The sequence below is a fragment of the Coloeus monedula genome (assembly GCF_965178545.1).
Source record: "Coloeus monedula genome assembly, chromosome: 6".
In the NCBI taxonomy this organism is placed as follows: Eukaryota; Metazoa; Chordata; class Aves; order Passeriformes; family Corvidae; genus Coloeus; species Coloeus monedula.
In genome coordinates this window covers 11,098,641-11,120,773 of record NC_138786.1, presented here as the reverse complement: position 1 = coordinate 11,120,773, position 22,133 = coordinate 11,098,641, and the positions used below count along the sequence as shown (strand labels likewise).

General features: G+C 63.9%; 5 protein-coding genes across 6 annotated transcripts; 2 read left to right on the top strand and 3 right to left on the bottom strand.

Annotated features, from left to right (window-relative positions):
* Positions 1-571: 571 nt before the first annotated feature.
* Positions 572-2,433, top strand: AIP (AHR interacting HSP90 co-chaperone). The gene is made up of 6 exons (XM_082284539.1): positions 572-748; positions 883-1,062; positions 1,257-1,445; positions 1,622-1,798; positions 1,885-2,026; positions 2,112-2,433. Exons 1-6 carry the CDS (start codon positions 650-652, stop codon positions 2,315-2,317), a joined length of 993 nt encoding a protein of 330 aa, XP_082140665.1. The 5' UTR covers positions 572-649; the 3' UTR covers positions 2,318-2,433.
* Positions 2,434-3,249: 816 nt separating this feature from the next.
* On the bottom strand, positions 3,250-14,384 carry PITPNM1 (phosphatidylinositol transfer protein membrane associated 1). The gene is made up of 24 exons (XM_082282918.1): positions 14,360-14,384; positions 13,703-13,820; positions 12,883-13,097; positions 12,688-12,809; positions 10,069-10,293; positions 9,669-9,983; positions 9,257-9,352; positions 9,042-9,149; positions 8,875-8,936; positions 8,547-8,791; positions 7,853-8,042; positions 7,644-7,751; positions 7,409-7,551; positions 7,004-7,182; positions 6,499-6,669; positions 6,153-6,302; positions 5,900-6,048; positions 5,719-5,829; positions 5,468-5,584; positions 5,110-5,258; positions 4,859-5,008; positions 4,336-4,519; positions 3,958-4,086; positions 3,250-3,852 (listed from the first exon to the last, which is right to left on the bottom strand). Exons 2-24 carry the CDS (start codon positions 13,778-13,780, stop codon positions 3,586-3,588), a joined length of 3,663 nt encoding a protein of 1,220 aa, XP_082139044.1. The 5' UTR covers positions 13,781-13,820; positions 14,360-14,384; the 3' UTR covers positions 3,250-3,585.
* Positions 14,385-14,704: 320 nt separating this feature from the next.
* CDK2AP2 (cyclin dependent kinase 2 associated protein 2) lies at positions 14,705-15,848 on the bottom strand. Its single transcript, XM_082284146.1, has 4 exons — positions 15,512-15,848; positions 15,256-15,356; positions 15,031-15,163; positions 14,705-14,916 (listed from the first exon to the last, which is right to left on the bottom strand). The coding sequence occupies exons 1-4, from the start codon at positions 15,600-15,602 to the stop codon at positions 14,849-14,851; spliced, it is 393 nt and encodes a 130-aa protein (XP_082140272.1). The 5' UTR covers positions 15,603-15,848; the 3' UTR covers positions 14,705-14,848.
* Positions 15,849-17,027: 1,179 nt separating this feature from the next.
* On the bottom strand, positions 17,028-18,903 carry CABP2 (calcium binding protein 2; the record flags this gene model as incomplete). 2 transcript variants are annotated; one of them, XM_082283649.1, is made up of 7 exons in its annotated part: positions 17,028-17,184; positions 17,259-17,406; positions 17,484-17,593; positions 17,666-17,800; positions 17,879-17,909; positions 18,034-18,195; positions 18,646-18,903. In XM_082283649.1, 7 exons carry the CDS (start codon positions 18,901-18,903, stop codon positions 17,159-17,161), a joined length of 870 nt encoding a protein of 289 aa, XP_082139775.1. In that variant the 3' UTR covers positions 17,028-17,158. The 2 variants fall into 2 exon arrangements, with proteins under 2 accessions (XP_082139775.1, XP_082139776.1); XM_082283650.1 differs by lacking the exon at positions 18,646-18,903 and adding an exon at positions 18,302-18,343.
* Positions 18,904-19,301: 398 nt separating this feature from the next.
* NDUFV1 (NADH:ubiquinone oxidoreductase core subunit V1) lies at positions 19,302-21,841 on the top strand. Its single transcript, XM_082283919.1, has 10 exons — positions 19,302-19,454; positions 19,539-19,621; positions 19,693-19,863; positions 19,942-20,125; positions 20,210-20,399; positions 20,738-20,950; positions 21,026-21,192; positions 21,268-21,349; positions 21,428-21,573; positions 21,649-21,841. The coding sequence occupies exons 1-10, from the start codon at positions 19,401-19,403 to the stop codon at positions 21,730-21,732; spliced, it is 1,374 nt and encodes a 457-aa protein (XP_082140045.1). The 5' UTR covers positions 19,302-19,400; the 3' UTR covers positions 21,733-21,841.
* The last annotated feature ends 292 nt before the right edge of the window (positions 21,842-22,133 follow it).

Genomic DNA, 22,133 nt, shown 5'->3' with positions numbered 1-22,133 from the left:
GCAATCAATGACGGTGGCAGCAGAACAGCGTGTTCCCTACGGGGCTACTCCTGCAGCAGCGCAGTCACCTCCAGGAGCCACCAGCCTCTCTGAGGGACCAGGGACCTGCAACTTGCCAGTGTCCTACTGTCACCCCGGGATGGCTTGTGCGCTGGGCTGAACCCTGGTGAGCCCTGAGGTGTCGCCCCCCAGCGGTTTCGCAAGGCCCTGCCGTGGCTGCCTGTCCCTCCTGCCCGCACGGAGACGCGGCCGGGCTGGCGGGAGGGGATTAACCGGCTACGCTGTCCCTGCGGCGGGCGGGGACCCTCACTGTGCGTCCCGGCAACACTATCAACCTCCCATCCTGGACCGCGGCCTTTCCATGGCGGTTGGCAGCGTGTCACAGGAACTTTTCATTCCGGAATGCCCCCCGTCTCTCCTGGAATGGCACCCGAGGAGGGTGGGGGGAGACGGGGAACGAGGGGAACCACGTGGGAACCGCTGGCCACGCCCCTTGCCCTTGCCCACGCCCCCTTCCCGGAGCCTCCGCCCCACAGCGCCACCTCCGCGCCGGCAGGGGGCGCCCCGCGCAGCCACGACTATCCGGAAAGAGCCGAGCGACGGCGGAGGCGGCCGAGCCAGGGCTGGCGGCGCGGGCGGAGCGGGCGCGATGGCGCAGCAGGTCGAGCAGCTGCGGGCGGACGGCGTGGACAAGGAGGTGCTGCGGGAGGGCACTGGGCCGCTGCCGGACTTCTGCGACGGCACCAAGGTCAGGTCCGCGCGGGGACGGGCGGGGTGGGGGGATGTGGGAAGCGGAACGCGGCGGGGAAGGCGCGCATGCGCGCCTCCCTCCCCCCGTCTGCGTCGCCATGGTGACGCCGCGGGCTCCTCCTGCCCGTTCAGGCCACCTTCCACTACCGGACGCTGCGGTGCGGCGATGAGGAGACGCCGGTGGACGATAGCAGGGCGCGGGGGAAGCCCATGGAGCTCATCGTCGGGAAAAAGTTCAAGCTGCCGGTGTGGGAAGCGGCGCTGCGAACCATGCGGCCCGGCGAGCGTGCGCGCTTCCGCTGCGACGCCAAGGTGGGCGGGACGGGGACCTGCCGGGGGCGTGGGTTGTGTTTGGGGGCGAGGCCCGTGCGGGTGGGCGGTGACTTTGTGTTGTGGGCGCGGTTTGCCGCGCCCCGGTACGCTCCAGCTGCGGGGTGCGAGGGTGGAGCATCCTGATATTCTGCCCCCTTCCCTCCCCCAAATCCCGGCTCCCTTCCATCCCGCAGCACGTGGTGCTTTACCCGCTGGTGTCCAAGAGCCTGCGGAACATCGCAGCAGGGAAGGATCCGCTGGAGGGGCAGCGGCACTGCTGCAGCATTGCCCAGATGCACGAGCACTACTCCCTGGGGTACCCCGACCTCGACGAACTCCAGAAGAACCCCCAGCCCCTCATCTTCGATATCGAGGTGCTGAAGGTGAGGTGCCGGCATGGGGAGCTCGGGGATGTGTCCAAAAAAACACATAGATGTGGCATGTGGGACATGGTTTACTAGTGGCCGTGGCTGTGCAGGACTCGATGATCCTAGAGGTCGTCTCCACCCTAAACAATTCCATGATCCTGTTCTCTGATTCCATGATGGGGTGCTGTCAGGTGGAGCCACCCGGCTCCTACCAGCAGGACCCATGGGCCATGACAGATGAGGAGAAGCTCCAGGCTGTGCCCCAGATCCACAAGGAAGGCAACGAGCTGTACCGGCAGGGCAAGGTGCCTGAGGCAGCTGCCAAATACTATGATGCCATCGCCTGTCTCAAGAACCTGCAGATGAAGGTGGGTCTTTCCAGATGCACACAGGCATCCCCCGGAATGCGGGGCTTGAGAGCTCCCCCTCACTCTCCCTGCTCTGTGTGCCACAGGAGCAGCCGGGCTCTCCGGACTGGATCGAGCTTGACCAGAAGATCACACCCCTGCTCTTAAACTACTGTCAGTGCAAGCTGCAGTGTGAGGAGTACTATGAGGTGCTGGACCACTGCTCCTCCATCCTCAACAAGTACGAGGGTAAGGAGCCACAGGCCATCGCAGGTGGCTGTGGTGGGCACCAGGAGACCCCCACACTCCGTTGACCCCAGCTCTCTCCCCACAGACAATGTCAAGGCCTACTTCAAGCGGGGCAAGGCCCACGCGGCCGTGTGGAACGTGGCCGAGGCACAGGCTGACTTCGCCAAAGTCCTGGCCCTCGACCCCTCACTGCGCCCCGTGGTCTCCAAGGAGCTGCGGAGCCTGGAAGCACGGCTGCGGGAGAAGGACGCCGAAGACAAGATCCGCTTCAAGGGCATCTTCTCCCAATAGAGTGCGCAGCCACAAGGGAGAGCCCAGCGCTCTCGGGACAGGTTCTTTTAGATATTCCACATGTGGAATGGTCATGGATGTTTATTAATGTTTAATACAGATTTTACTTATTTGAAGTCAGTGGAAATGGCCCCAGAGCTCGCCACGGCCTGGGGACATGGCCAGGCACTTAAGTGGCAGCATAAAGCATTGCAGCACATGGCTGAAGCTCTTTGCTGGGCTCTAGACTCTGCTCATCATCACGCCAGGGATGCGTGGGTGACTCGAGCCTGCTGCTCCCTGCCAACTTGTATCACTTATTTGATGTTTTTATACTTTATGGTGGCCATGGAGGGGCGGCGCCAAGCCTCAGCCTGGGCTTCAACCCCTTCATGCCTGTTCTCCTCCGTGCCACACCATTGTCACTTCTCCAGGCTGCTGCTATCATCCCAAACCAGTGTCTCCTTTTGTCATGTTAGTGTCGGGAATATTTTATATAGAATAACAGCTGCTTCCTGCTATCTCTATAAACCTCTGGTCATGCTATGCCAAGATAAACTCAAGTAAAACCAGTCACACCCCCTGGTCACTACAAAAATTTGCTGCTGGAAGTAAATGAGGGGAAACCAAGTTGGAGAGGGGGAGGGTATCAGCATCGGCACAGCCCATATACCCCAGGCTCTTTTCCTTGTCCTGAATCGCTTGTGACCCAACTGATGTGCCCCACGGCCATGTCCCGGTGGGACATGGTGTCCCTAGAGGCTCCCCAGGGCTTTCCCAGTGGGTGGGAACCCTGGTGCCACAGGCACAGAACAGACTTTTGGGTGCTGGCACCTTGTCGTAACATCTCTTTATTCAACACGGAAACAAAAGGGGGGGAACAGAGGAACCACTCTGGAAACCCAACCCAGCCCTGCCCTGTGACACTGGACAGAAATAAATAGGTGGGGAGGTGCCATTTGCCCTGGGGCACAGCCACAGCCCCCCAGTTCTGCATATGGACAATGCCCCTGGAGCACAGACCCCACTGGTCACTGCCCAACAGCCCCAAAGGACCAGAGGGGACAGGGCTGGGGGCAGCAGGGAGGACCCAGGGTGGCTCAGTCCTGAGGGGATCACTCTGGCCCTCAGGGGGGCTCAGAGCCATCTCCCAGCACCCCCCAGTCTCAGGGGACCCAGCAGCCTCATCTCCTTCCTATGGGCTTGTGGCCCAGCACCGGCTCCATCCCCAGGTGCTCCTTGCTGGGAAATCAGGGATGCAGTGGAGGGGGGACATGGCCATGCCACCCTCACTCCTCACCCTCCAGCTTGAGGCTGACACTGCGGGGCTTGGCCCGGGACAAGCCTGAGGGTACTGAGGGGGACCCCCCATCCCGCTCTGCCTGGCTGGAGCCCCGGGAGCGCAGGAGCTGGCTCTGCTTCCGCAGGAAGTCGACAGGCGCTGGGCAGCCATAGGTGCCTTTGCCCAGCACAGGTCGTGGGGGGCCCTTGGGGGAGTGGGCCAGGGCTGCGGCTTCCAGCTGGGCCAGGTGGGCAACATAGCCCTCGGAGAGGAACTGCAGGACACACAGACAGCCTGAGCTGGTGGCTGCGGCCAGCTGGTGGGGTCAGCCATCGTCCCCTGCATCCCCAGGCTCTCCCCAGCCCTGCCACCACCATACCTGGCACTGGTTGTGGAACTTCTTGACGGCCCGTCCCACAATGTAGATGTGTGCTGGTGCAAGTCCCAGTGAGCTGTAGACGGAGACATCCTTGGTGGAGCCATAGCCAGCAACTATGGAGATCTCTGCCTGCCCAGGGACAAGAGCATTAGGGCAGGGAACATCCCTTTCCACAGGGACAGCCACCCCCAGGGGCTGGGACACCCTCATGTTAAGAGGGATGGCTGGGAGCTGCCCTGAGAAGCTTCCAGCTCTGCCCTGGCAGTGCAGTCCAGCTCCCAACATCTCCACCGGGATGCAGAGGTGCACAGGCTTCGGCACAGCCCATGCCACCCCATCACCAGCCCTGTGTCCTCCCGGCAGCGTCCCCATCCCCACCTCGGTGCGCAGGCTCTGCAGGAAGGCAGCTTTCTGGCGCAGTGGGTCGTGGGTGAGCCCGTCGCAGAAGGAGACGGCACCGTGGGGGAAGTTGTGCTGGGAGAGCCAGGCCACCACGCGATGCTTCTGCATGTCGGGGCGCCCCGTCACGTAGATGATCATGTACCCCGAGTCCTGCCAGTGCCTGGGAGGGGACATGGGTGGCTGCCAGGAGCCTATGTGGAGGCAGTCTTGCTGTGGGAAGCTGGAATCTCCCAACACAGCATGTGTGGGTGCTGCCTCCAAAACCTCCCTGCTCCCAGGGATTTTATCAAGGGGAAGGCACAGCAAAACTGTGGGGACCACATCCAAACTTGGGAGAGGATTATTTTCCACAATAGGGCAGCATTATAGAGATGATGTGCTGGAGGCAAGGGAGTGGTGGAATACCTTCCACTTTGTCCCTGCTCTGACATGCCCCAATTGAGTTGTCACCACACCGTGAAAGACGGGGAGACTGACTCCCTTATTGAAGGGCACCCACCTTACAACGTCCACAGCCCCCGCCCGCACTTTGGGGTCACTGCCCATGATGGAGACACTGGCGGTGAAGGAACCGTCGATGCTGAACACAACAGACTCAGTGCCACGGGCCACAACAGTCAGGTATGCCTCGGCATAGCTGTGGTCCCCCCTGCAAAGGCAGAGGTGGTGGCTTGGCACCGGCTCTGCTGCCAGGGCAGCAGGTGTAACTCTGCCAAAAGGGCTGGAGGAGGAACTGAGGTGATACCTCACCTGACCACCATGCGAACAGGGTAGATCCCGATGGCCAGAGCTTTGTCTGGAGGGATGGTGAAGGTCAGGCGCCCGCTGCCACTCGTCACCTCGGTGCCGTAGTACAGCCACTTCCCTGACAGCGGCTGTGTCATGATATAGATGTCCACCTGGGAGAAGGAAGCGGGCTGAGCATGGGCTGGACTACCACATCCTGCTGTGTCCCCACCTGCAAGTCTTTACAACCTTCTCTCGCCATCCCACACAGGGTCCTGTTAACCACATCCTTCCCCTACTGTGGGACACCAGCCCCATGCCTGGTCCTGGACACTCCCACCCTGTTTGAGGGGTCCTGGTGGCCTCCTGAGCCCAGCTGTACCTTCTCCCCAGTCAGTGTCACCACGTCCAGGGGTCCGTACATGAAGCGCCCGCTGAGGACCTGCGCTTTGCCCTCACACACGATCACATCACAGGCCCGGTGGTTGGCTGTCACATTCTGCAGGCACACGGGGTGCTCAGCAGCTCCTGGGGGAGCTCCTGAGGCGCCACAGGGACATCACTGCGCTGCGGGATTGTCCCAGAACCCGCACACCCCAGGATGCCCCAGGTGGGCTCCCACTGGCCACATACCCGGATCTTCACTTGGGTGCGCTTGCGCTGCCACTTCTCCCGAGGGATGGCGGGGCTGTAGATGGAGCTCTCCTCGCTCTCCGCTGGCTGCGGCCCCTCTTTCTCCATCACCTGCCGACAGCATGGCACTGGTCCAGCCTCTGCCAGCCCCAGCTTGCCGCCTACCCCACCATGCCCATACCTGGCGCAGGATGAAGGCCACCACGTCAGAGGATTCCCAGTAGCTGGCATGGAAGAGGTGGGGCAAGGTGATGGTGGGGAAGGCAGTCAGGGCATCAGGGCAGTACAGAGAATAGTCGATGCGCTTTGGGCCCCACCAATGCTCCAGGACTGTGGGGAGAGCTGGAATGAAGCCTTTTCTGGACCTCATCCCATGTTGTGCAGCCCAAGGTGCCCGCATGCGATGCAAAGGGGTGGGTAGGGATGACACTTACTCTTGACAACCTCGCTGGTGCTGGCAGGAGTGGGGGGCTCTGCCGGTTCATTGCCCTTCCAGAAGCCCCCAAAGCTGCCAGTGGGGGTAGGGGGGGCAGCCACATCCACTTTGGGCAGGAACAGGGCAGAGTGTGTCTGCAGGGCCTCCGCTGCAGAAAGAGCTGGGTGAGCACACCCAGAGTCCCCAGGGACACCCACCACCCCAGGATGCCCTCCAACAGAGCCCCAAAGCAGTAGAAAGGGCTTGCACATCCCTCTCCCCCCACCCAGCCAGGCTGTGAGTGCTCTGGGTACCCTGACGTGGCCCCAGGGTGCCTGGCACCAGCCTGGAGGGGACCTGCTCACCCAACAGGGACGAGGTGCCATCACCCAAGGGGTACTTCTGGTATCGGGGCACGCTGAGGGGGGGCACAGCGTGGAAGGCCTTGGCCAGGAGGGGCTCCAGGCGGGAGGCACAGGGATCGGCGGCGTGGAAGAGGTTGTAGATCTGCTCACAGGCAGGACGCAGCTGGGCCACTGCAGCACAGAGTGGGGTCAGGGGCGCCCACGAGGGCTGGGGGGCACCAGGAGCAAAACACCCAGGAGGGGTAAAGCAGGACACAGCAAGGGGAAGGGCTGGAGAGGGAAATTTGGGGCACTGGGGACAGGCTGAGGCTGGCACAGAGCAGGGACACTCAGGCACCCACCAACACCCACACAGGAAGGGCTGGGCATGCGAGGGGCTCAAACCCAATCAAGGTTCTCTGGGGTGGTCCTGGGGAGCTCAGGCTGGTGGGGTGAACACAACTCAGGGACTTGAGCCCTGCAGGGAGGGTCGGGGGCTGGCACCGCAGCAGGCAGGGATCCTCACCATCCAGAGCAGGCATGACGGTCTTGCGCAGCGCGAGCACCAGCCCCAGTGGGGAACCAAAGAGGAAGAAGCCGGATACCTTAAATTCGAGGCGGGTGCTGGCACCCTCCGCCCCATCCAGCGCCATGGCGCTGCTCCGGGGAGCCTCTGCCTCCAGCGGGGCCTCGCTGGCCTGCAGGCTGGGACAGCAGAGACAGTGGGCATGGGGAGGGATGGCAACATTGTGCTCCCACCATCCTGAAGGCAAAGCTGTGCCTGGCGTGGCCCTGTTATCCCAGAGGAGCTCCAGCAAGATCACCCCAGGGCAGGCAGCCTCCATGAAATGCTCCTTCCCAGCGTGAAGCAGATGGGAATTACACCCTTTCCATAAAGCACAAGATAGCAAACCATCCCCCTTGGGCTCACCTGCACATGGAGCTGTGCTGCTGGCTGTCCCCCTGTGTCCCTGGGGGCTCAGGGCTGGCCTGGCCCAATACCGGTGCTCCCTCTGTCCCATCAGCCAGTGGGTCCAGGCCGCCACACTGCTCCGGGGAGATGGGCTCCGTGCTCTGCAGGGAGAGGCAGCAAACACCCAGACCCCATATAGCCCCCAGTGCACCCCCAAACCCCTCCCAGGGGGTGTTGGGGTGTAGGCACTCACCAGGCTGCCGCGGCGGCTGCTGCTCCGGCTGCCCCCAGAGCCCACCCGGCTCTGGCACAGGGCATCGAATCCCAGAATGCCACCCACACAGTCCCCGAGCAGCACCACCTGCAGAGACCACGGACCCATGAGGAGGGTGACCCTCAAACACTCCATGCAGGGTCACAGCTGGACCCCAGAGCCAAGCTTCCCCCCACATTCCACCTCACCTGGCCACAGAAGCCGGTGCCCTCTCCGGAGTGCAGGAAGGCTGCGTAGGCCTGGTTGGCACGGGCAATGACGGTGCCCACGGCGTGCTGGTAGAGGCCTGAGGAGGTGGCCAGCAGCGGGAGCGCTGCCAGTGGGATGTGGTCCTGGCTGCTGGACAGGCTGTCCCTGTCGTGGCTGTAGGGGCTGAGCCTGAGGGGGACATGGCGAGGGATGAACGGGACTGTCCTGATGTCCTCATTCCATTGCATGGTACTGGTTCACCCTGGGATGCCACACCAGGAGTAATCCCCATCCCATCCCACCACAAGACACTTGCTCACTCAGGATGCTGTATCCAGAGTTATCCCCATCCCATCCAATTCCATGCCATTCCATCCTGCCCTGATGTCCCCATCTCTTTGCACAATGCTTGTTCACCCCACGATGCTGCACAAGGAGTTATCCCCATCCCATCCCATCCCATCCCATCCCATCCCATCCCATCCCATCCCATCCCATCCCATCCCGCCCCATCCTGCCCCATCCCGCCCCACTGTCCTCATCCCACAACAAAACACCTGTGTGCCCTGGGACACCCAGCAGTTAACCCCCATCCCATCCCATCCCAAGTCCTTAATGTCCCACCAGAAGTAAAGCCCCCTCTCCAAGGATACCAGCTCCCCGGTCCCCTGCTTTCCCAGTGGGAATCCGTACTTGGAAACAAGGGCATAGGCTGCAGCACAGATGGGCGGGCAGGGCACCAGGCGCAGGGCCACATGTCCCAGTGCCTCGGGAAAGTGGACACGGGTGACAGCATCAAAGGTGGCCGCCAGTGTCTGCACATCTGCCTGCTTGGAGCCCGGCTCGCCCGCTCCCTGATCGAGGATGTTCCCACTGTGGAGGATGAGGAAGAGTGCGTGGATCCGGCACATCTGCTCCATGCTCTCTGCCATGCCGCCCTGCAGGAAGGAGAGCAGTCAAGTCGGGGGGCACGGCAGTAGGGCATGGCAGTAGGAAATAGCCCGAGGAAGGGGACACTCACCTCAGGGAAGCTGGATGTTCCCAACTCTTCACCATCCCCCTTGGTGGCGCTGGCTCCGTCCCCTGCGAGCACACAGCCCTGGTGAGCCAGTTGGGGTCTCCAGGTCGGAGTCAGGCCCCTGATAGGACATCCACCCAAGGATTTGGGCTGCTCACCCCAGCACTCACCCAGTGCCTCATCCAGCTCTGCTGGCCGCTCAAGCGTGTCCAAGAAGTCGTTGGAGCTCCACTTGGTCATCTCCTTGGCAAAGACCTCATCACTGTCAGACAGATCCTCTGCAGAGGCAGGAGGGAAGCATGGGTGGGGAGACACCCCTGTGCCTGCACGCCCATCCTCAGACAGCCTCACCCCCATCCAGCCTGTCCCAAGATGGTGCCAGTACCGTGGGCATCGAAAAATTCCTCTTCAGAGCTGTTCTCCGAGTCCCGGGCAATGTTCTGCATCCGCCACTCCGACAGGCTCTGAGGAGACACGCCCCCTGCCACCCGCAGGAGATCAGCACCCACAGCCCCCTGAAGAGAGACTCCCGCTCCTGCCCCACAGCTCCTCCTTGGTCCTGGACCCAGACCCCCCCAGGGAGATCTGGGGCCATCCCTATGTCACCCGGAGTCCCTCCAGGAGATCCAGGAGCATCCCTGGGTCACCCAGGGCCGCTTCTAGAAACCTTGCACCAGACCTGGGACACCCAGAGCCCCAGCCCAGGATGCCCAAGACAGGCAAAACAGTGCCCTAACACATCACCTATGGAGAACTGCAGCATCCAGTGCATAACCACACCAGACCTGGTCTCTCACCTCCATGCTGGGAAGAGTAGGAAGACCGGGAAGAGGTGGACCACTGCTTGGCAAAGGTATCATCGGAGGGGGTATCAGTCCCCGCCCGCAGCTCGGCCTCCTCCTGCCCACCAGGCCCGTCTGGCTCCGGCCGCCCCTCAGGGCTGATCCCAGCCGCAGGTGGCTCCTCGCCCTCGCCACACTTGGCCATCTTCTGTGCCAGCATTTGTGCTGTCTCCTCCTCCAGCTGCCGGATATCCTCCATTGTCAAGTCTGTCCACTCATCCTGCCAGCACCAGGCTTGGCGGTGGGCGCGCAGCATCACCTTCCTCAAACCTGGGGGAAGAAGTGGGGAAGTGAGTCCAGTGCGGTCCCATGGCTGCCCAAATGACCCTCCAGCAACCCACGGCTCCGAACTCACCCACATCATGGATGAACTGCTCGATCTTGGACTGCATCCCCCAGTATCGGAACTCCACCTTGCAGAGCTTGTAGGCGCACATGAGGGGCCCGCTGGCCACCGCCGCCTCCAGCCAGTCATCCCCCAGCGGCCCCCGGCCTGTCTTGGATGAGTGGTAGAGTTTGGGATCCTCCTCAGGCTTGTATTCCCCGGGGGAGATGGGATCACGCACGATGTCAATGGTGTCTGTGGGGAGAACGGCGCTTGTCACCTCCCAGCGCTTGGCAAGGGGGCATAGGTGGGAAAAGAAGGAAAAAGGGACAAAAACCAGGTGAAATACTCCCACAAGCCATGCACCCAATGCAGCTGGCAGCAAACACTCTCTGTCCTAGAATCCCAGAATCTTGGAGTTCTGGAATCACAAAATCCTGGAATGGTTTCAGTTGGAAGGGACCTTATGGATCATCTCATTCCACTCCCTGCCATGGGCAGGGACACCTTCCACTATCCCAGGTTGCTCCAAGCCCCATCCAACCTGGCCTTGGACACTTCCAGGGATGGAGCATCTGCAGTTTCTCTGGGCAACCTGTGTTCCCTCACAGGGAAGAATTTCCTGATAAAACATACAAAATGCCAAGGCTGGAACATCACAGATACCCTTGATGCAGCCAAAGACATCCCTGTCCCCACGTGGGATCCCAGTCCGGCATCCCAGGGATCAGCACAAGGGAGGGAGGGGCTGGGAGCATGCGGAGAGCCGGGACTGACACACACGCACGCATTAGCCGGCAGATCTGGCAGCTGCAGAGTGATCGTGGCCACCTGGGGGATGTGGGGGCTGAGGACAGGAACAGCACATGAGGCAGCTTGGCACAGCTCCCACCTCCCCTTGCCAAGAAGCCCGAGGGTCCCCCAAAAACAGGGCACAGCAAAACTACCACGTGACACAGGAGCCTCCAGAGAGCCGGGGGGGGAGGGCAATGAACCCTATCCCCAAACAGAGGTGACCTCTCCCGAAATGAGGGTGAGCTCCCTCCGAATGAGGATGACCTCCCAAGACCGGAGAGAGGCTCATGAATGACACCCAGGAAAACATGATCCAACACCCATTTGGGCTCAATCCAGCACAAAATCTCCTAGAAATTGGCTTTTCCAGCCCTGTCTCCAGGTCGGGTTCCTCCAGCGTGGTTTGGGGGATCCCAGGGCACCCCACTGGTTCCCAGTACCATCCCGCAGCACTGTCCCCATTCCCAAACTGTGCCAAACCCTGCATTTATTTGCCTTGATGTCCCCAAGGTCCTGTCAGCCTCTCTTCCTCCAGCTTGGGCTGAAAAAAGGGGGAAAAAGAAAACTAGAAATGCCCTGAATCCACAAAAATGATGCAATGCACAGCATGATGCCAAGCATCTTGGATAACTGCAGCAAAGAGCTGGGATAGAACCTGCTGTCCCCAAGCAGCTCCTGGCAGAGTCATTCCCATCACAATCCAACTCCCTTTGCTTTTGCCACTGGGAGCAGGCTGCCAAGGAAGCAGTTATCCCTGCAGATCACCCAGACCATGTTTTTCCATCGTCCTTTGAAACGTGAGAGGGGTTTAAATCTGTCAGTGCTACAGGACACCAGGACAGAGAAGATCCCAGTGGGATCCACACTGGGGCTGGTCCCACTAAAACCCTGCTCCCTGTGGAAGGCAGCAGCCACTGGAGATGCTAAGTGCCCTGTGGAATGCCCACAGGATGGGCACTAGAGTGAAAAACCAGGCAGCAGGCACAGGGCCATGCCCTGATGCCGTCTGCTTGGCCCTGGTTGCTTCCCAGGGCAGTAGGGGGAGAATTCCTGCCCCCAGGTCCGAGCCATCAGTATCCCGGCCGGACATCCCCAGTGCCGCAAGAGCCGGGGAGAGAAATAGGTCAGATGAATCATTTCCTCCAAGTGCCTATTTTAGGCCTCCATTTTAAGAGGCAGCGCATAACACTCCACACTCTGGCACCTGAACTGACCACATCCACACCACCGGGAACGGGAACCTGCCAGAGAGTGAAGAATCCCACCTGGAGCTCCCAGTTCTGCCCACCAGTCTCCCCAGAAAAAAGCCAGAAAGTGATCTGGAGCAAAGCCCTGGGGAGAAGGGAAGCAGGGCAGGGGGTAGGAAAATAGGGACATGCTTTTCCAGCTCTCCCTGCTCCAGTTGATCCAAAACACCCAGATTTGGGGTCCCATGTAACCAGGAGAGACTGAGAAGGCAAATCCATGCCAGAACAGATCTGGGACACAGAAGGAGAGGGGAGCAGACTGGCACTAGGAAGGAGAAGCTGCAAACAGAAATAGAGGCAAGGGAAGAGGCAGAGGACAAAACTATCCCTGAAAATATTTTTTATGTGAAACTTAATTCAGCACCCCTGAGAGGGAACAGGCAGGGAGCTTGGAGCAGGGAGCCTGGGTCACATGGAGCTTGGGGCAAGGAGCTCAGGATCCAGGGAGCTCTTCCCTTCTGGCATCCCCAAACCATCAGGACCAGCAAAGAGAGTGAAATCGAGCCCCTAAGGCCCCATCACATCCACACACCCATCCCAGGAGCACTGTGTGGGGATCCCAGCAGCCACCGGGTCCTGCCCAGCTCTCCAAGCCAGCCGTACCCACCCAAAATCCTCTGCCTCTTCTCCGCCACACTCAGGTTGAAGATGTTGGTCTGCTGCCCCGCATCCGGGCGGTAGTACGTCTCGATCTCAATGGAAAACTTCTCCACAAAGGGACATGTGTACCTGGAGGGGCACAGGACTGAGCCCTGGAGTACAGCCAGCCCCACACCCCACCCTGCTGCCTCCCAGCTCCCACCTGGTGCGTGTGTAGGGATAAGCATTCCAGGACTCCTCCTCCACCTGGAGTGCAGCTTTGGGGAGCAGTGCCCGGAACCAGCTGGGGATATGGGAGCCGACATGGTAGATCTTGTGGGTGTACTGGCCACTGCCCCCAGGGCCGTCACTGTAGGGCCGGTTAGCCAGGATCTCCACACCGCTGCCCTCACCACTCGACTCCTCCCGGCTCTTCTTCTGCACAGAGGTGATGGCTCAGCGCAGCCCCTCCAAGCCTCGAGATCCCCGTGGGCACCCTGGGTCCCCATACACTCCCATCCCCATGTGCTGCCATCCACCAGCCCCACACCTGTTCACAGGACCCCCTACTTGGCTCAGTAGCCCCAAACCCACCCAAAGCCTCACTGACGCCCCTGCAATCTGCCAATTGCTTGGGATCAGCCTCAGGCCAGCCCGTGCCACTCCAGACTTCATGCTCAGCCCTACAGCTCCCCAGTTCCTCACACTCAGCCCCACAGCCCCACTACACCCTCCAACATCCCATGCTCAGCCTCAAAGTCCCCTGTGCACCCCCAGGCTCAGCCCCTGCACCCTTCATGCTCCCCCACAGCCCACTGCACCCCCCAGGCTACAATCTCCAGCCTCTCTCAGCCCCCTGCACCCCCTCAGTCTCAGTCCCCAGATCCCTGCACCCCTCCAGCTCCCCATGCCCAGCCCCACAGCCCTGTGCACCTCCTCAGTCTTGACCCTTGGACCCCACACCCCTCAGGCTCAGCCCCACAAACCCCAGACCCATGCAGCCCCTGGGCTCAGCCCCCCCCTGCTCAGCCCCGCATCCCCACCTGGATCATGTAGAGCTGGGCCACCTGGTACTCCTCCAGGCTCATGGGCAGCAGGATGTGGTACTCCTTGATCAGCATGGCGGCGGCGGGGGATAGCGGGACACAGCGGGGGCAGCGCCTGAGGGGGCTTTTGTTACACCGGACCGGACCGGACCGGCTTCGGGACAACTCGGGCCGGTTCAGCACCCCTTCGGAACCGCTCGGGGCACACTCAGCTCAGCCCGGTACCGCTAGGTCCGGGTTCGGCCCGTCTCGGAACCGCTCCGCCACCGGGTTCGGCTGGGTCCGATACCGCTCGGTTACGGGTTCGGTTCAGTCCGGTACCGCTCGGCTGCGCTCAACCCCGGGTTCGACCCAGCTCGGCCTCACGCTCGACTGAGTCCGGTACCGCCCGGCACCGCTCGGCCCGGCTCGGAACAGCTCGGTCCCGGGTTCGGCTGAGTCCGGTACCGCTCGGCTACGGCTTCGGTTCAGTCCGGTAGCGCTCGGCCCCGGGCTCGGCCCCGGGTTCGGCTCAGTCCGGTACCGCTCGGCCCCCCTCGGCCCCGGGTTCGGCCCGGCTCGGTCCCACTCGGCTCCGCTCCGTTGCCATGGCAACGCGGCCCCCTCCAGTCCCTCCGCCCGCCCGGTCCCCGCCGCCCCCCGGCCCCACCGAACCTGCGCCGCTCCGCACCGGCCCCTCGGATCGTGACATCACAGCCCGTTCCCACGGTGACGTAGGGAGGTGAGGGGGGGCTCGTGACGTCAGAGAGCGGAAGGCAGCGAGCGCCACTCACGGACGCTCCGCGTGTACCGGCACCGCCGCCCCCGGAAAAACCCGGTGTTTTGTTTAAAAAGCCACTTTTTTAAGTAATCAAAGAGTGGTTTGTTCACTCCTGCACCTCTCAGCTCCGGGACACCCACCCAGCTCGGCTCCAAACCCTTCCCCGACTCCCCCACCTCTACGCCGCGTCCCACCATGAGCGTCGGGACCCATCCCCGCGGGGACACACCGAGGCCAAGTCCCAACATTGTCCTTTATTTATAAAAACACGCATTTATAAAGAGCGGAGAGCGCGGGGAGGGGGGGCTCGGGCAGCACGGCGGCCCCCCCGCCCCCGCCGCCACCACCGGGGAGTCCCGGGGGGTCCCGGGTGGCAGCTGCCGTTACGTGCGGGCGTTTCGCTCTGTCTCGGCCAGGCACTCCCTGACCAGCGCCCGGGCGTGGATGATCCCTGCGGGGAGAAGCACAGGGACACCTCGAATCACACTCCAGTCCCTCCCCACGGGGCTGGGGAGCCTCGGGGGCGCAGTCCCGGCGGCCGCCCGGTTTCCCCCCCCGCCCCTACCCCGCTTCAGCCGCTCCATGGCGCTCTTGCTGCCAGCGTAGGTGGGCCGGATCTCCTTCCCCATCTCCTCGATGACCGAGAGCAGGTCGGTGTAGGTGCTCTGCGAGCCCTGCGCCCCGGGGGGCTTCATGGCCTGCGGGAACAGGGGGACACGGAGGGACGGAGGGGCTGGGGGCCGCCCCCGCCGCCGCGCCCGGCCCCACCGGCCCCGGCCCCGCGCCTCACCTGCACGTAGCCCATGGACGGCGGCCCGAAGTCATTGAAGAGCGGCCGGAAAGGGGCGGCGGCGCCGGGGACGGAACCGGAGGGCGACGGGACACTCGTGGCTACGGGAAACTCAGGGTCACGGCCGCACTCCCCCTTCCTCGACACCTCCCTCATCCGATACCATCCCTTCCCAGGATACCCCCCCTGCGTCCCCCGGGTCTCTCTCCGCTCCCGGTGCCCCTCGTCCCCCGCGGTTACCGGGGGGTTCTCTCACCGGCGGACGGTGCCCCGGGCCCCGGCGGGGCGGGGCTGGCGCTGGCGGCTCCGGGGGTAGCGGGGGCGGGAGCGATGGGCTTGTAGGACATCCCCGACTGCCGCCCGCCGCTCCCGGATCCCTGGAGCCCCGCGGCGGGGGTCGGCGTGCGGCCCCCGCGCTCGCCCCGCCGGTTGTATCGCCGGTGCCCGCCTCTCTTCAGCTCAGCTCGGCCCCGCTCGGCCCGGCGGGAAGCCGGGAACCGGAGCGGAGCGCGGCAGCCCCGGTTCCCGGTGGCGCTGCGCGGCCCCGGCCTGACCCAGGTCTCTCCCCCCTCCGCCGGCGCTCGCGGTGATGACGCAGGCGCGTCACGCGCACAACGTCATCACGCCGCCGCGCGCCCGCCGGCCGGTCACCGTGGAGACACGCGGCGTCGGCCCCGCCCCGTCGGTGCCTCCCCGACCACGTGACTGCGGCGCAGACCACGCCCCGCCGCGCGCCGGACCCTCTGCGGGTCACGTGACTGACCGGCGCCACCGCCGGGGGGGGGGGGGCACCGGGAATGGGGGAGGACACCGGGAATGGGGGAGGACACCGGGAGCGGCACCATCGGCACCGCCGCGCTCCCCCCGCCGCCGCGGGACCCCGTGTCACCCCACAGCCCCGAGCCGGCGCAGGTCAGGGCGTCCCGACTCTCTGCAGGGGTGAACCCCTGCCCGGACTTTGGGGGGCATCTGCCGCCGCCGGTCCCGGGAACCGGCCCCACCCGCCGGCTGTGCATTCGGCCCTGTGCCCGAACAGGTGGGGAGGTGCCCGGGGTCCCGGTTCCCTGCGGGACTCCCGTGATACACAGTGGGGGTCCAGGGTTTTGGGGCAGACCAGTGGATGGCACGATCATCAATAAACCCTTTGGAAGCAACATAAAACACAAAACAAAAGTCTGTTGAGAGAGTTTTATCATTTCAAAAGGGCAAAATTGGCCCCAAAACTGCAGCCAGGGCAGGGAGGGGTTCCTGCAGCAGCCCTGCCTGCAGCTGGCTGAGGCCCTCCCACCTGGTAATGCTTTATTTCTCTCCTCGAGGGTCTCCTGGCCGGGGTGCTAGGAGTCTCCCCTGTGCTGGGGGCTGTCAGAACATCCATGAGAGTCTGTGCTGGCCCCAAAAGGGGAGGGATGCCTCACCCTAGGCGGGTCTGGGGTAGGTCTGAGCTCAAACCACAGTGACAGGGCAGGTTATGCTGTGCAGTCCGCATTAAACACGGTGTGGGGGGAGCCTGAGGGGCTCAGCGTGGCATACAGAGTGAGAATGGAGGCTGGAGAAATGAGCAGAAGGGATGGGGCACAGCTGAAGGAGGCGGGACCACAATGGTACACCTTTTAGGGTGAGGTCAGGGTGGGAAGGGGGATGGTGCAGGGAGAGAGCAGAGATGAGGGTGAGAGTAGTCGAAGCTTGGCCGAGCCTGTGCAGAAAAGGGTCCCGACATTTGCCCCAGTGCCTCCCGCCACGGTCAGACCTCGGCATCGGAGCAGCTCCGGCACTCGGCCTCACCCCAGGCACGGGCGCTGCTGTGCCAGCACCGCCCCAGCCCCTGGAGCTGGGGGTCCCTCTGTGGCCCCCTCCTCTTCGTAAGGCACGGGGGGCTTGGGTCCCACGTAGGCACACACCACCCTCAGCGCGACATCATCCGCACAAACTCTGCCGGGGGAAAAACACACGCGGAACATCCCAGATGTCCCTGGGGGCGCTCCTGGCCCCTTCCCTGCTCCTACCTTCGAAGTCCACCAGGCCATCGCCATTGAGATCCACATCCTTGAGAATCTCATCCACCTCCCGGTAGTTGAGCTGCTGCCCCAGGAGCTTGCGCATGGCCTCCCGCAGCTCCGGCATGCTGATCTGCCCGTCCCCATTGGTGTCAAACTACAGACAAGGTCCTGTTGCCACCAGCCACCCTTGGCACGCTGGCAGCCTACCCGTCTGTCCCCCCGTCCCCGTACCTCACGGAAGGCATCACGCAGCTCCTTGATCCCAATCATATCTGCTGTCTCTGCCAGCATCTTGGGGCCCATCAGCTCCACAAAATCGTCAAAATCCACCTTGCCCCCAGCTGCAGCAGGAGGGGGGTGTCAGCGGGGCATGGGGCAGGGATCGCTCAGGACCCACTGGCCCCACCACGTACTGATCTGCTGGGACAGCTCGATGAGCTCCATCTCCGTGGGCATGTAGCCCATGGTCCGCATGCACTCGCCCAGGTCCTTGTAACTGATGTAGCCATCATGGTCCTTGTCAAACTCCCGGAATGCCTGCTTCAGCTCTGGGGACACCACAGCGTCACCACCAGCAACCCGGCACCGCCACCCACCTGGGAGGGACCCTCTCCCCAAAACCTCACCTTCAATCTCCTCAGGCCGCAGCTCCCGGTCCTGGGGAAGAGAAAATGGGAAGAGACGAAGGAGGGGGTCCTACTCCCGGGGATCCTGCAGGGATCCTGCCCTAAGCCCCCCGGGAGTGCAGGCAGCATGCAGGGAGGGGACAGTAGTCGCGTACCCGCTGGGTGATGGCGATGCTCTGCCGAAGGAAGATGCAGGCCGGCCCCACCAGCCCCTGCAGCACCGAGTATCCCTGCAGCGGGGGGGTCTGTGCCACGTCCAGCAGGTCCTCGGGGTCCCCTGTGCCGGAGCCTGGAGCGCCCGAGTGCGGCTTCCCATCCTGCAAGTGGAGTGGGCATCAGTGGCAAGGGGGGGCCAAGCAGGGACCCCCTCCTCCTCCTCCTCCTGCTGCTGTTGCCCCACGGGGTATCCCAGCCCGGCCGTACCTTTGGGAGCCGTCGCTCAGGGGTCTTGGTGCAGTTGCCCATGGCTGGGGGCTGCCCCCGCGCCGCAGGACATGCCTGGCCCCAGGGGGGCTGGCTAGCGCAGACCGTGGGGCTGCCACCGGGGATTTGAGGTTTTTATGGAATATCTGGGGATATGCAGGGCAGGCGCGGGGGGGGGGGTGCCGCGCCCGCGCGCATAATCCTCCGGATTATTTCCCGCTCGGCCGCCCTGCTCCAGATGTGGGGAGCCGCCCAGCTGTTCCCCAGTCCCGCAGCCACCCTGCGAGGGCACGCAGGATCCCCGGCACCCACCGTGCCCCGGCGCTGTCCCTGCCGCCGGTTACCTGCCCAAAAGCGGGGGGCGGCCGGGGCCCCGGCTCCTCGGCAGCCCGCTGACGCTCCATGGGGGACGCACCACTATGGTTTAACCTCCCCCGGCTCCGCGCAGTGCCGGGGGTGCCGGGACCCCCGGGCCGAGGGGCCGGGCGGGAGCGGCGGGCACCCCTCCGGCTGGGGCCGTGGTGCCGGGGGGCGCCCCGGCAGGTGAGGGGCGCGGGGCTGCTAGTGCCGCGCCGCTGCGGCCCGCGGAAGAGGAAGAACATTCCGCCCGCTCCTACTCCTTCTCCTTCTCCCCACGACCGGGCCCAAGCAGGAGGAAACCAGATCCTCCCGAACCTGCGCTCGCCCCTCGCAGAGACGAGGCCACCGTCGTCCCCGGGACTCGCCGCGTCGCCCAGGAGATCGGGTGGAGCGCAGCGACCCCCCGGAGCGCTGGGGGGGGGAGCGAGGCGCCCCGGGGGGCTTCGGGGGGGGCGGACGGGGGGCTCCGGTTTCAGCGCCGAAACCCGACCCGGGCCCGGGCGCGGGGCACGTGCCGGCGCGCCGCCAGCGAGGCCACGCCCCTCTGGGGCCACGAGCCCGCCCTGCGGCCACGCCCCTGTTGGCCACGCCCCCCCCCCCGCGGCCCCGCCCCCAAACCCAAACACCGGGCCGACCTCTCTCGCTGACGTCACTGCCGCGCCGCCGGCGCTCCCCCTGACGTCACCGCGGGGGCGCCTGAAGGTGACGGTGGTCGGTCCCGGTGCCGGTGCCCCCCGCAATGGCCGGCAGGCAGCTGCTGGCGCTGCGGCGTCTGCCCGCCGCCTCCTTCTCGGTGAGCGGGGACGGGGCGGGGAACGCCGGGACCATGCGGAACAGGCCCCGGTGTTCCCGGTGCTAAATCCATGTGTCTCCGCAGACGGCGCCCAAGAAGACGCAGTTCGGGTCGCTGCGGGATGAGGACCGCATTTTCACCAACCTCTACGGGCGGCACGACTGGCGGTGAGTAGCGGGAGCAGCGCGGGGGGTGCCGGTGCCACGGTGCCCGGTGCCATGGTGCCCGGTGCCCGCAGGCTGCAGGGCGCGCTGCGCCGCGGCGACTGGTACAAGACGAAGGAGATCCTGCTCAAGGGCGTGGACTGGATCCTCGGCGAGATCAAGACCTCGGGGCTGCGGGGCCGCGGCGGCGCCGGGTTCCCCACCGGGCTCAAGTGGAGCTTCATGAACAAACCCCCGGACGGGAGGTGAGATCAGGACCGGCCGCAGCTCCGGTACCGCGGCCCCGCCCTGCGGGGAGCCCCCCTGACGTGAGCTGCCCGCAGACCCAAGTACCTGGTGGTGAACGCGGACGAGGGCGAGCCGGGCACCTGCAAGGACCGGGAGATCATGCGGCACGACCCACACAAGCTGCTGGAGGGCTGCCTGGTGGCGGGGCGGGCTATGGGCGCCCGCGCCGCGTACATCTACATCCGCGGGGAGTTCTACAACGAGGCCTCCAACCTGCAGGTGAGGGCGGAGCGCCCCGCAGCCACCCCACATCTCCTGGCGTGGCTCGGGGCGCTCCCAGGCTCACCACCCGCCCCGCTGCAGGTGGCCATCCGTGAGGCATACGAGGCCGGGCTGCTGGGCGGCGATGCCTGCGGGTCGGGATACGCCTTCGATGTGTTCGTGGTGCGTGGTGCCGGTGCCTACATCTGTGGGGAGGAGACGGCGCTCATCGAGTCCATCGAGGGCAAGCAGGGGAAGCCCCGCCTCAAGCCCCCCTTCCCCGCCGACGTGGGTACGGCCCCACAGCTCCATCCCACATTCCCAGCTGCCACCCCAAAACAATTGTCCCCGGGACACCATCCTGCCGCAAGGACAATACCACAGCCAACACCACATCCATTGAGAGCTCCCACTGTTTCATAGAATGGTGTGGGTTGGAAGGGACCTGAAAAGACTGTCTCGTTCCACCCCACTTCCATGGGCCATATACCACTATCCCAGGTTGCTCCAAGCCCTGTTGAACCTGGCCTTGGACACTTCAGGGATGCGGCAGCTACAGCTTCTCTGGGCCAGTTGTGCCAGGGCATCACCACCCTCACAGGGAGGAATTTTTTCCTAATGTTTTTCCAGGTGTGTTCGGCTGCCCCACCACGGTGGCTAATGTGGAGACAGTGTCGGTGGCCCCCACGATCTGCCGGCGTGGTGGCGCCTGGTTCGCCAGCTTCGGCCGGGAGCGGAATTCCGGCACCAAGCTCTTCAACATCTCAGGGCACGTCAACACACCCTGCACGGTGGAGGAGGAGATGTCGGTGCCACTCAAGGAGCTCATTGAGAAACACGCCGGTGAGTGCCGCGGCCAAGCCAGGCTGGAGTGGGGCGCAGGGCTGGAGCCGCCTGTCCTGACCCCCCTCTTTGCAGGGGGTGTCCGCGGGGGCTGGGACAACCTGCTTGCCGTCATCCCGGGTGGCTCCTCCACGCCGCTGCTGCCCAAGTCTGTGTGTGAGACAGTGCTGATGGACTTCGATTCCCTGGTGCAGGCGCAGAGCGGGCTGGGCACAGCCGCCGTCATTGTCATGGATAAATCGGTAAGGGATGGGCCCCCCCCGAATCCCCCAGCCACGGTGGGACCCTCACCTTCCCTTCCCTGTCTCTCTTCTCAGACCGACATCATCAAAGCCATCGCACGCCTGATCGAGTTCTACAAGCACGAGAGCTGCGGACAGTGCACCCCATGCCGGGAAGGTGAGCAGGGGGCCTCGGGTGAGGGACTGCGGGACGGGGGCACTGCACGGACCCCCATCCCCATCCCAATTCCCGCAGGTGTGGACTGGATGAACAAGGTGATGGCGCGGTTCGTGCGGGGTGACGCGCAGGCCGCCGAGATCGACGCCCTCTGGGAGATCAGCAAGCAGATCGAGGGACACACCATCTGCGCCCTGGGCGATGGCGCGGCCTGGCCTGTGCAGGTGAGGGGCCCGGGGGACCTGGGGGGGCCAGCAGCCTTCCCCCACCCCATTAACCAGCTCCTCTGCTCCATGCAGGGCCTCATCCGCCACTTCCGCCCCGAGCTCGAGGAGAGGATGCGGCGCTACAACGAGGCCAAAGCCCGAGCAGCGTCGGCATAAGGATTCACCACCACACCTCCCTTTTCCTGCTTGTGAGGGGTTTCTGGGGTGCTGGCAGCACTCAGAGGGCTCTCCAGAGAGTCCTCAATAAACACTGCTGTGCTCCCAGGCTCTGCTGTGGACATAAAATGGTGGGAAGGGACTGACAGGGCAGAGGGCCTCTGGGTCCTGCTTGCCCTGGAGCAGGAGATCCCCAGGGATCATGGGGTCACACACCTGGGGCCTAGATACCTCAGGGGGTGATCCTGGATTTCCATGAGGCTCCACAGCTCCTCTGTGGGACTGGGGGTGTGGCAGAGGTGATGGCTGTGGGGTATTAGACACAGTTCCCTCTGTGGGGACCCCACACTCCCTGTCCCCGCCACAGTGGCACCAGGATTCCTCCTCCCGTGCCTGTGCCA